Here is a 12444-nt window from a genome sequence, read left to right as displayed (position 1 = left end):
CTAAAAGACGTGTTTATGGCCTAAAAAATGGGCTGAATTAATTCGCCTGTCATTAAAGTCGGGCCAGTATTAATTTCAGTCAGTCTCCAACGAGTACAGTGACACGGCTCTCAGTGTAATAATAGACAGCTGGCTGAAACACTTAGGATTTCAAGATTGTTTTATTTGTTAAGCTTCTGTCAGAAGAATTAAATCTTTGATAGGGGGCTATAACCATGAGCTATGAAGACTACACCACCAAATTCTCGACTCCACTGACGTCATGGCTGAAAACGGATCTGTGTCCTCACTCAAACTTGAGCGGATGTAAGAAGAGAATGGCTGAATGACATCCCACCACTACACCAATACTTCAAGTCCTCACGCACCCACTGGGAGCTGTAGCTTTTTCATTGTTATACTGACAACAGTCTTTCTTTCTGCCCGGAGGTCTCGACCACTTTCTGTCCCTTTGCCTTACTGTTACTCCTCTTATTATTTTGATAATGATGTGGGCTGTGTTCCCTCACCCCTCGCCCTAGATGAGACGTCCTATGAGGCCGGCATAAAGGTACAACTTCACACTCAGTCAGAGCCTCCTTTCCTCCATGAGCTGGGCTTCGGGGTCGCCCCCGGCTTCCAAACGTTCGTTTCCACCCAAGTGCAGAGGGTAGCGTATGACTGTCTAGGCTTGCTGCATGCCACAGATAATGTATTGTCAAACAGCTACACACCCATGATCACGTTCCACACTTTCATCTGCTTGCCCCCACCTTCCCTCCCCGAGGAATGGATCCATCTGTTCCTCTGTGCAGCTGAAGCAACAACATGCAACAGCATCTGCAGTCTCTCCGTGTCGCCATTGTCTTCTCTGTTTAAGCACTAACAGTAAAAAGCAACTAACGTGTTTCATTCCAGCTTTAATCCATCTGTATCTTCATCAAAGCTGCTGTATGGCTTTGCCCTTTCACTAACATGTACAGTTCTTTTCACATTTCACGTTTTTTTTTCTGTTTTGCTTTTATGTATTCCCGGGGCGATCCACTGGACCGCTACTTAATGTCATCTGAAAGGACCAGACAATGTGATTCATTAGGTTTTATTACCCATGAGGACTCTGGCATCAGTTTGAAGTCCAGCATTTATTGCACTAAGGTTTTATCTCCCGTTATGAGAGACTGTGGGCTAGAAATGAAGTTCAATAAAGACTTAATCCTGTTTACCAGATTAAGTCCACTCCTTCAGAGAATTTCACTCAATCTCTGTCACTCTTTATTGACTAAATGACCATCAGATTGTCAAGGTAAGCCTAGTTAGAGCTCGTGGAGATGATTGGGAATTACAGTGAGCCTTAATGTGACAACAGCGTCGTCATTTCCCTGAGAACTTTGTCAGGAAGGAACCTTTAGCATTGATTGTTGACTGCAATTAGCAGCTTCATGCTGAAATGTCCCAATCAAGCATCAGTGGCCTTCATAAATAATTGGTTAGTTTTTGTCATGAAAATGAGTAGTAGGTACTCATTACCATACATTGTTTGAAACAAGACCTTAAAAGTGGACAGAAGGTCTTGTTGGTGGTGAAACGTCAGTGTGTTCGGTTCCTTTAAAAAAAGAGATCTCTGAACAGATTGCACACGTACACACATGGGGCACATTGCTTGCTAAGAGGAGCAGCTTGTCTCTAATGTGTGTGAACCAAAACCTTAAAATTCAGGCATTAAACATTCTTCATTAGTGGGTTCCCTGAGATACTCATAAATGTAATGACCTGCTATTCACCTTTTAATGAGAGTTTTACCTCTAATGAGACTGCAAGCTGACTATACACTACATTTTCACTTCTTTGTTGGATTCGCAGCGATATGCAGTCAGGGTTGGTTTTGTAATAAACTCTCATGGGCTCGGATTACAATATTTAAATAGTTAATCAGCAGTAAAAAAAGGCTTTTTTATAAGCTTCTGGAGAGTTTTTTATTCATTAGAATGTATTCATCTATATTTACTACAAAATAGGATGTGATGCTCTGTATAATGTCTGTTGAATTCAGTCCAGTTCATTGATTTGTTCATTAAAAATCTGTAAACTGTTTATTGTTTTGAGTTTTGTTCTCGGGGGTTGTACAAAAGTGTCCATTGATTGTGGTGTCCTGTCTGAAACTGTGTATTTTACAGATTTCTCTCTTCGCTTGTCTTTATTCCCATGGTATTCTGCTAGACTAGACTACTTACATCAGTCATCATGTTTTGCATGATGCCTGCTTGCTGCTATACATGGGCAATAATGTTGGTCCAACTGTACATTTTGTGCCAATAATGTCTCAGTGCACATTTCATTTAAAGGCTTCTATATTTGATTTATTTCTTTTTTTTGGTTTGTCTTATGACATTTGTGTTCAGTTTTGTCAGCTTGTTTGTAACTCTTGCTGTACTTGGGCTTGCATTATGTTTTCCGTTGTAACCCTGTGCATTGCTATACTGAGGGGAAAACATGTGCTGTTTGCTCTTTCAGCTTCAGTACCTCCCACCACCTTGGGGAGATTGCAAGTCTACCCCCATAGACTCTGAATTCTTCTCCACGTACAGCATTACAGCCTGCCGCATTGACTGTGAAACCCGGTACCTGCTGGAAAATTGCAACTGCAGGATGGTTCACATGCCTGGTATGATTTCAGCTAGGCTTGACCAGTTAAAACGTGCCTTGGTGTCGTTTTATTTTTATTTTTAATATATATATATATATATATGTGTATATTATGTGTTTAATTGTTTTGACTGCTATTTCAAACAGGAACCTCAACAGTTTGCACACCTGAGCAGTACAAAGACTGTGCTGACCCAGCTCTAGGTGAGCCCACACACTTTACTGCTTAAGTATGAAATGTTAGTGTGACAGTTTTGCATTAATGTCTGAGTTCAGCAGCAGAGCCATGAGACTACTCCATCCTTTACGTAATATCTCTGTAGCTTTAACTTGAAATTGCTTTAATCTCAGACAGTGCTGAAGCAAAAATAATAAAGTAAAATTATTGTTTAAAAATTCCATTAGGAAGATTTGTGATGTGTCTATGCTTCGCTGATATCAAATAAATCCCATGGAGCTTTTTTTTCCCCTCCCTTTGTATCATAGCTTCAGTCATTATTTGCTTTCATGGAAAGTGAACGATGGCAGCGCATGTAGCTTTTTACTGTTGTGTCTGGAGATCATTTTTAACAGAAACTGAGAGCCTCTGTATGCAGGTTTGTTTGATTCTTCGCAGTGATCACAACATTTTTAAATGACTTTGATCATCCACAGACTTTTTGGTAGAGAAAGACAACGATTACTGTGTGTGTCAGACCCCCTGCAACATGACTCGCTATGGCAAGGAGCTGTCCATGGTTAAGATCCCCAGTAAGGCATCTGCTAAATATCTGGCTAAGAAATTCAACAAAACTGAGCAATATATTGGGTAAGTATTATTTTGGTAGCAGTCAGTTATATAGATATCAGCCTTTTTTTCTTTTTTCTGTTGTTGGATGGATGTACTGTTGCATAGTATGACCTGGGTCTCCATCGTTCACCTTCAATGTAACAATAATGAAAGATAGTTATACAGGAAATGTGAGATATCATTTGGTGTTGTGTAATATCACCAGAAATAAACTCTCTTGGGTGTACTCTTGTCTATCCTCTCTCCAGAGAAAATATATTGGTCCTGGACATCTTCTTTGAAGCTCTGAATTATGAGAAGATTGAGCAGAAGAAGGCCTATGAAATTGCAGGGCTTCTCGGTAAGATTCTCGCAGTTTGCAGGTTCATTGTGACAGAAAAATTGTGGTTCAAATCTGTATCAGCACTCTCAGCGGTCCCCCGCTGCACATTTCACATGGCGTGTTCACGCCTGGTGCTTTGAGGTTTCCTCTTTGAACTTGTGAAACAGGCTGAACACATTTTCATAATCTGATGCTCTTGCAAGGGCACTCGGGTTGGGTCTGATGAGAAGCTGGAGCTAGATGGACACTTTTGACAATTTTGCTCAGATTACTCGGCGTGATGCTGAGTTGGAAGTGACAGCGTAGGGAATTGTTTCACACGCCATTGTTCAGTCACTGTACCTGCCCATATCTGTTAATCTCTCTTTTTCTAGGTGACATTGGAGGTCAGATGGGGCTGTTTATCGGAGCCAGTGTTTTAACAATACTGGAAATATTTGACTACCTATATGAGGTAATGTGACGGTTCAAACACTAATTTAGTTCATTCTTGTCTTTATGTATATTAAGGTAAATAATTACTTATTTATTAAACTACCAGCTAATTATTTGAGGTTTTATACCTGGTTAAATAAGTCATAGCTAACCTTTGAATATATTTGTACTGCTTGTGTTTAGTCTTAAAGGAGTAGTTCGAAAGAAAGTTATTTAGACTCTTGTGTCTGGCCTAGTAAATATGAAGCTAAAGCCGCTTACTTAGCTTAGTCTAAAGACTTGGAACAGTTAGCTGTCTGGAGCTAATAAAGTCGAACTACCTACCTACTTGGTTCAGCCATATAAAAATGTGCAAGTGTAAAAAATGTGCTAGGAGTAGTAAAAACCTGCCTCAGCCAAAGAAATAGTCCAGCAAATAACATCCAGCTAAACCACAACTAGTACTACTTGTACTCCAGTTTTTGCATGGATAAATTAAGTTTTAAAAAGCATGGACAGTGTAAATACAGATATGCTCAAACAAGCTGTTAATCCTGTTAATCAAAGCGGTCATGGTGTTAATTATGCATAACTTTAAGCCTTATTATAATTTGAACATTTGAGTTATATATAAATTCAGACTCAGTACAGTTGTCACAAAGAGGCAAAATTAGCCATAGAGAGCAAAACAGTTTTTTGTACCAAGATATTTTAACATGGGGACCTATGGAGACTGACTCGTTCTGTAGCCAGCCTCAAGTGGCTGTTTGAGGAACTGCAGTTTTTGGCACTTCTCCATTGGCTTTACTTCACAGCCAGAGAGGTTGCTGCTTGCAGTCTTTCTGCTAACTACTGGCTGTAGCTTCATATTTACTGTACAGATATGGAAGTGGTATCAATTATCTCATCTGACTCTCAAACAAGAATATCTAAATATGTCTGTACTGCTAACGTTTGGTCTTAATGTCACTGACCATGTTGTATTCCATGTGTTAATAATTGGTGTCTGATGTTTTTTGCATTTAGGTGTTTAAGGATAAGGTTTTGGGTTACTTCCTACGCAAGAAACGACCACAGCGTTGTCAGAGCGACAATCTGGTAATTTTAGCCTCTCAGAATGCATTTTAATGAATCAAATGAGTGTGATGTGATATTAGATGAGCTTGGAAACAACAATAACAACAAAAAAAATGTCTGCTAACACTGGAAATGCTTTTAATGAACAGCACCAGAGAGAAAACAAAGCCGCGACACATTATGTCATCATTAGTTTCAATTTCCCCATGCAGAAAAGATGTATTGTGCTCGCAAACACAATCATTAATAATACATAAATGCTGTTTTCATTGCACTGTATGAATACACAATCAGTGTATTCTAATAGTATACACATACAGTACTCTTTATTTACATATTGAATATTATGGAGAATCAGCACAAATTATTCCTTGTTGTGACGAAAATCTACAATAGTTTTACAGATGGAATACAGATGAGTATTTCCGAGGAGAACACTGAATTTTGCAAGCTTATTTTCAGAGCTTTGTTTTGGTTTGTGTTCACAGCGCATGGATAACTAGACGTGAATTGTCTGACTGGTCTCGATGAACTTTTCATCATGACTCATAAACTGCCCTTACCATTCAGTTTATGATCTCCTTAGTTGATCCACACACAACCCACTTTTCAGTGTTTATACAATATGCAGCACAGTAGCTTTTCGATGTCACGCTCAGTCATGTAATTATGGTTCACTTAGAGCAGGAAAAAATGTTTTTTACTCAGGTTTCACTACTTTGTGTCTGGCAGTATGATCAAAACAAATTCAGAACAGATTCATGTGAGAGCAGAATAATGACCTGAAAGCAGAACATGTTTAAGAAGGTCTGGAGCTTTTATTAACATTTCATGATCAACTCATTTTCAGAGCCTTCAAGGCAATAAAACCCATTTTAACTTCAAAATGAAACCCAGAGTAATGCGAGGCATTTCTGCTCTAAATCACTGCATTTTGTCGAGCCCAGTGGTTTAACACTGCGTCTCGGAGGCACCTCCACTTCCCCTGCAGACTCTTATGTAAGCTTTATATGGAGCAGTTAAGAAATTATTTATATCTTAAATGCACCTTCTTAATATCAGTAATCAGCAAATGTTCAGCACATACTGCTGAATCAAACCTTTACCAAAAGATGGAAAGTCTGCAGTTATGGAACCGTTATTATACTCCCTGTGCTGAGGAAAATACTTGAGTGCTTTCATTAGTCAAATTTTGAACTGATATCCTTGATTATAGTGCAATGCTTAAAAATCAGCTCCTCTCAGATTTTTTCTAGATAGATAACTGCTGAGGAGTCCCACAGGGAAGTTGCTCGGTTCCACTCTTATTTTCCACTTTTAGTTTTCAAAACCGCTCATTTAGTTTTAGATGTATGTAGACAGTCTCCTTAACGTAGCTTAATTGTACTGCACATGTTGAACTACATACAAAATATTAAATGTATGAAAAATAATCAGCAAGGAACTGAGCTAAAGCTAAATGTATTAATACTTGAAGTAATAGTGTTACTCAGCTTAATTTGTCTCTTGAACAGCTGACGGGGCACGGGAGTTAATTTACTGTCTGATCATCAGGGCACGTTTCAAGCAAATGTCTATCATGTGGGTGATGATTAGTCACTTTCATATTTTGCCTAGTGTCTGTCCAAGACATGCTGTAAAAATACATTGACATTGAACAACTGTGCAGGCTGGTTAAAACCTGTCTTTGTGGGTCAGAACCTATGATAATAAAACAGTTTTTTGTCATAGGTGTAACACATTGCCTGACAGTGCCATGTTTCCAAACAAATTGCATGATGAGAAATGTTCTCTGTAGAGCTTCTTCTGTCTGAAATATGCTAACCACCATTATCTTGAAAGGTGTTTAATCGGGTGTCTAACTATACCAATATAAATAGCATCAAATGTATCAAATACTAACTAAACTTTCTTTGCAAAGTATAAACTGTAATTACCACTTCCACATCCAGTTCTCTTTAACACATGGGGACCTCTGGTCCTGTCTCTAGGCCAAATAAGAGCTAAAGCCATTAATCCCCCTCTGCAGCTCATTGTAGGGTTGAAAGCACAAAGAAAAAAGGGAAAGTTTTACTCTTTTTTGATGCTGTTTAAATTAAAAGCATTTAAGCAGATTTTTGTTAAGTGCAGACAGTTCCTTTTGTCCCACATTATACCGTATCTACCAATTTGCATCCAGTCTTATTGGCAGAATCTTGCAAGCTCTAATTCTTTGTTGTGTGTCACGCAAGCCCAAGACTTTTTCAACATTATGTGAAAAGAAAGAAAAGATCTCCTTATTTTAATTTGGTGAAAAAGCCATGGGTTTGTCTCTGCATGTGGATTTTGTTCTTGCATGCTCAGTTGCCTCAGGTTCAGGATTTGGTTTGATGGCTGACTTGGAGGAACAGATTCAAAGAAGTTGTTTATTCTCTTTTGTAGAAGTGGAAATATGTTAATTTAAGGCAGCACAGTTATGAAGGAGGTTATTTTAGTCAGTCTGGTTTTTAGGAAGATCAGTTTTTCTAAATTAAAAGTGGCAGTACAAGAAGCATTTATTTAGTGGGCTGATATTTATAGTATGTCATGCTTTTGATGGCGCCTTACATAGTGTGATATTTACTGTATTCTGCCCCATTCATGTCATATTTTCACCTGCTTACAATAAACCATCATTTTGTACTTCCTTTCTCTCATATTCAATAACCGTTTTTCAACTAGTCCATTATCACATCTCCACTAAAACAACCCGACAATAAAGTATAATCAGTCATAATAGTGGTTTTTTAGACTCTCTATCTATAAGTTTAACTGTCATTCTCCTTTAATAATGGTCAACACTAATGGTTGACAGTAATTGTCTTTTGTTTTCCCTGCTTATTATAAAAACTCCATCCTCCTACAGTACTTCAGATATCACTGAGGGTAAAACACCCTCTTTTAGTATTCCCTCGCTAGTTTTTTTTTAAGTACTAGCATTTGCATTGTGTTTTATTTTCATTTCAGTCACCCTCACCCATCTTTCTTTTCATCATGTCTATTCCAGGAGTTTCCAGAGAACCCAACCAGCCCTGGTGTCACGCCTAATCATGCCCCCAGGTAGCACACCCCATTGATAATAGATGCTCCCTCCCATGCTGTCCCTCTCTTTCATACATACCTAATACCATCTCATACATCATTTCCTCAGTGGCTACAAATGATTTGGTTGGCTTTAGTAGACAGTCAACCAAAAGAGGGGTGATTATCCAACTGCAGTGAGCATTTTAACATCAGGTCATAGGTCAGTTTGGTGTGTTTCTGTACTTATCGGCTCAACAGAAGGCATGAGTTGGTTGGATTCTCCAAGTGCATAATGATCTGACTCTCTGCACTATGCAAAATCATTCTCCTTCCACTGAATAATGATGCTTTTTTCCCCCGTAGGATAAAGCGCAGTACTCCTGTGAAAACAGATTACGTATTTATTGAATTGTTGTACAAAAAGCTGAAGCACATGACATCTATTTGTTTCCCTGCAGCACAGAGGTCCATTTAGAGGCAATGCATTTGAGGCTCATGCCAGATAACATCACTAGACGCATTACTTTGTGATGTTATCACAGGTCTGCATGCAGTGAATTTACACACAACGTAAATGGTTCTATGTCTGCTGGAATAGCCATTTTTGCCAATGAGACTACCGGTTGTTGTTATCCACATATCAGTAGTTATCTACTATTGAAGCACATACAGGGAAATGCAGACATATGTGGATGTTTTAATTTCCGTAAATATAACAATTTAACATGCTAGTGTTAAAAAAAAAAAAAACAGGACTAAAAATATGATGTTTTCTTTCTCTTCTCCCTCTTTTCATTTATCTTTTCCCCACATTCCCCTGACTTTTCTTCAAACTCTCTTCTCACTACCTGTGAAACATATGCGATGTGGCTGATCTTGGAACTTCCAAATCTGTTGTGTTCATTACCTCATCATTGTCCACATATGTTTCTGTCATTCATCGTCCTTGATATATACATACATTATATCATTCTGCGTTAATCATTTTTTTCCCCATTTTTGCTCAATTTCTCATCACCACATGCATATTTTTTTATTTCCTCCGTGTCCCTTCATTGTTCTGGTCGCTCTCATTTTACCTGTGGCTCATTTCTTTCCCACATCACCGTCATCATCGCTCCCTTCATCACCCCTCCCTTAACCCCCGGTTGAACTCGTCTTCCCTCCTTCCCTTCCCTCTGTTTTGCAGAGCACCTGTGACACCCTCCGGAGTCACTCGGACAGTCTCGGATTCACGCCGAACATGTTACCTCGTCACCCGACTCTAGGAAACTTTGAGGAGTTTGCTTGTTGACAACATAAAGTAGGGGTTGGGGGTGGGGTGGCACATCTGGGAACATGACAGCAAACTGTGAAATAATGTATGTATTTAACAGAAAACGGTCGAGTGTATAACTCAAAAAAACGTATAGTAGAGTTTATCAATGCCTGAATAGAAATAGAATACTATCATCAGAAGAAAAAGAGACCACTTCCAAAACAGAACTCAGGTTTAACTGCCATGTCAAGGCATCAGTGTTAATTTATTCGTGTTTCATCCTGCGGATTTGTTTTTCGTACGCGGCCACTTGAGAGTATAAAAACCAGTGAAGATAAATGTGTCCAAAATTAGGTTTCTGACCTGTGTTGAGATGAGTCACATAGTACTGTTGTGCTAGTTTTGGTTGTACATCAATCCAGAAAACAAAAACAAATATGGATTGGTATGTGTAGCGTTGGAGTTTCTTATCAGTGTTACGTCTCCAGCATCTAACCAATGCTGTATTGAGTGACCTTATACTTGTCATCAGTTTGAACAGTAGAGCCTTTTTAGAAATATGTTCGACTTTAATGAGCTGATTGTTGGTTAAAAGAGCTGCTCACAATCAAAACACCAAACGAGTGTTCAATGTTGCCTTTTGCTACTGTGAGGCTTTGAATTGTCTCATTAATTAGACAACTGTGCTTATTCGAATTAAAAACAGAAGAGGAACTTGATTATTTGTATATATGCAAGTATCTAGTTTTGTTCCATGTGGATCCCAGGATGATATAAACTACTGAATTGGATGTTTTTGTTAACTTAGGTCACTTTTTACACACAGTAAGGGTAATAAAAAGAGAACCAGGAGGCCGAAGAAAGGCTGTTGATTGTATCTTTTTATCTTTATATAGCTGACATTTCAATTTTCATTGTTTTCCCATTGTTGGGGATAGTGTTGCTCTGCTGTCACCCAAAAAACAAAACAAAAATGCTAGCATGCAGCTTGCTCTAAAAGTTGGCCCTTATTTACATTGAATTCATTAGAAGAGAAGCAATCAGCCTTTCATTTTTGCCTTTTTAATAATTCTCAGCTATGTTATTTTCATTACTGTGTCTTAAAAGGTGTTCATCAGCACAATCCCCTGTGATAGTAATCTATTCTCTATGGAACATAAGTACTTTTAAAAGGCTTGTTGGTGACATTCCTAAACTTTGACAGAAATTTGTAAATACCCGCAATGAAATGCCATGAAGAAATTCTCGTGAGACATTGGTCAAATATATATATATAAATTTAAAAAGTGTTTTTTTTTTTTTTCATCTGTTCTTACACCAGAAGGAATTTGGACTTTCCATCTGGGTGGGCCATAAGTGTCTTTGAGTTTCTGGCGATTATAACATGACTGACAACTAAACAGACTTTATTAGATACAAGAGAATTGCCTCAAAACATCAAAACCACCATGCACCTCAGCCCCGTTCAGTTCACTTGATTTATAACAGAAATGCATTGTACAATTTTACCATTGTGTCCTTTTATTATCATTATTATTATTATTATTATTACTCCAGAACATGTAATAAGTCACAAATAACAGTTTGTGATGTATAAATGATCAAGTATAATAAACTCTATATTTACCCATCTTACTCACGTACACAACTTTTCCTTCTTATCTCCGTGTGAGTCTACTTCCTCTATTGTTAATGTTCACTGTTATTTAAATCCTTGACACTACAGTTATGGACTTGTAGGTACATAACCTCACTATAAATACTGAAAATTCAGAGAAGTTTTTTTTATTATTATTATGTGAAACTTTCAAGTATAATGCCAATCAAGTAAATGGTGTTCATAACACTGTAGCTTTATTACTCTGTGTATTAGATGACTGTTGATGTGAAGCACAAACCCTTGGAGATCAGCCATCACTTGAAAGCCAATGACTGGACGTCTATGGTTGTGACTACCTTTTGTGGCTCTAGTTTTAACTGCACACACTGTTACACATGGTGTGTTCACTGCTCCAGCATAACGGGAATAAGAGTATACTCTAAAAAGGAGCCAGACATCACCTTTTGAAGAGACTTTATCCCAATGGAGATTTTACTTTTTCAGGAAACAGAAAAAAGGTGAATCGGTGGTGTTGTGTCATGAGCAATAAGTACATTGAATCAAATACAACTCTTAGCAAATTGACATAAAAAAAAATATAACAATTTGGGATCTCGATTTTCAATTCATGACTTATTCAACAGCTGGAATGGATGTAGACTGAACAGCTGCCAACTGCAACACAGATGTATGATATGACGATTGTATGTTAACCATCATTAGCCAAATAAAAAGGGACACAAATGCCAATTCATATTACACAATGATGCTATTCTGATGATGCTGCATTACCATGATGATTTTGAGTGTGTGTGTCATGTTGTTGGGTTAAAAAGCATAAAATAAAATAAAAAAGACCCAGCATTTACCGCAAACTGTGGATGAAGGATTTGTGAAAATGTCCTGGGTCTTTACCTCTCGTTCCCCACCCCCTGCCTTACTACCAGTCAAAGAACAGCAGAGTGTATGTGAACTGGCAGAAACTATTACTGAACTGTTTGTGCTCATTAAGTAGTCTTTAACTGATATTTACCACATAGTTATGGCCAAGTAGAAAACAGTATTATATACATTTCCAACACCTAGATTTGAACTATTTTATTCTTGCAGTAAATAATTTATGTCACATCACCCCATTTTCTTCCTTGCATGACCATTGTGTATTCCTATATCTCTGGTCTCTTAATGTAATCTTAGCCATGCTATCCACTTTGTATGGTCCAAAATGTATTTTTGGAGCCAGATGAATCAAAATGGTATTCTCCACGTCATGTGATACATCTTGAATCTTTATAACATTAAAAAAAAAAAAAAAAAAA

General features: G+C 37.9%; 1 protein-coding gene across 7 annotated transcripts in view; it reads left to right on the top strand.

Moving 5' to 3' along the window:
• The window catches only part of asic1c (acid-sensing (proton-gated) ion channel 1c), an 84293-nt gene extending 71849 nt beyond the window's left edge, over positions 1-12444 (top strand). For 3 of the 7 annotated variants that reach the window (XM_019273267.2, XM_019273269.2, XM_019273262.2), the window contains exons 4-12: positions 2491-2641; positions 2770-2826; positions 3277-3430; positions 3661-3752; positions 4109-4188; positions 5175-5246; positions 7926-7964; positions 8251-8303; positions 9457-12444. In XM_019273267.2, coding sequence (XP_019128812.2) covers positions 2491-2641; positions 2770-2826; positions 3277-3430; positions 3661-3752; positions 4109-4188; positions 5175-5246; positions 7926-7964; positions 8251-8303; positions 9457-9535 — 777 coding nt within the window. In that variant the 3' untranslated portion in view covers positions 9536-12444. Of the gene's footprint in view, positions 1-521; positions 650-2490; positions 2642-2769; positions 2827-3276; positions 3431-3660; positions 3753-4108; positions 4189-5174; positions 5247-7925; positions 7965-8250; positions 8304-9456 lie in introns of all 7 variants that reach the window. The other 4 variants (XM_019273268.2, XM_019273264.2, XM_019273265.2 and 1 more) reach the window with 3 other exon arrangements.

Source organism: Larimichthys crocea, chromosome II, assembly GCF_000972845.2.
Source record: "Larimichthys crocea isolate SSNF chromosome II, L_crocea_2.0, whole genome shotgun sequence".
Lineage (NCBI taxonomy): Eukaryota > Metazoa > Chordata > Actinopteri > Sciaenidae > Larimichthys > Larimichthys crocea.
The sequence above is the reverse complement of the archived record's forward strand: the minus strand, read 5'-3'. Positions and strand labels throughout refer to the sequence as shown.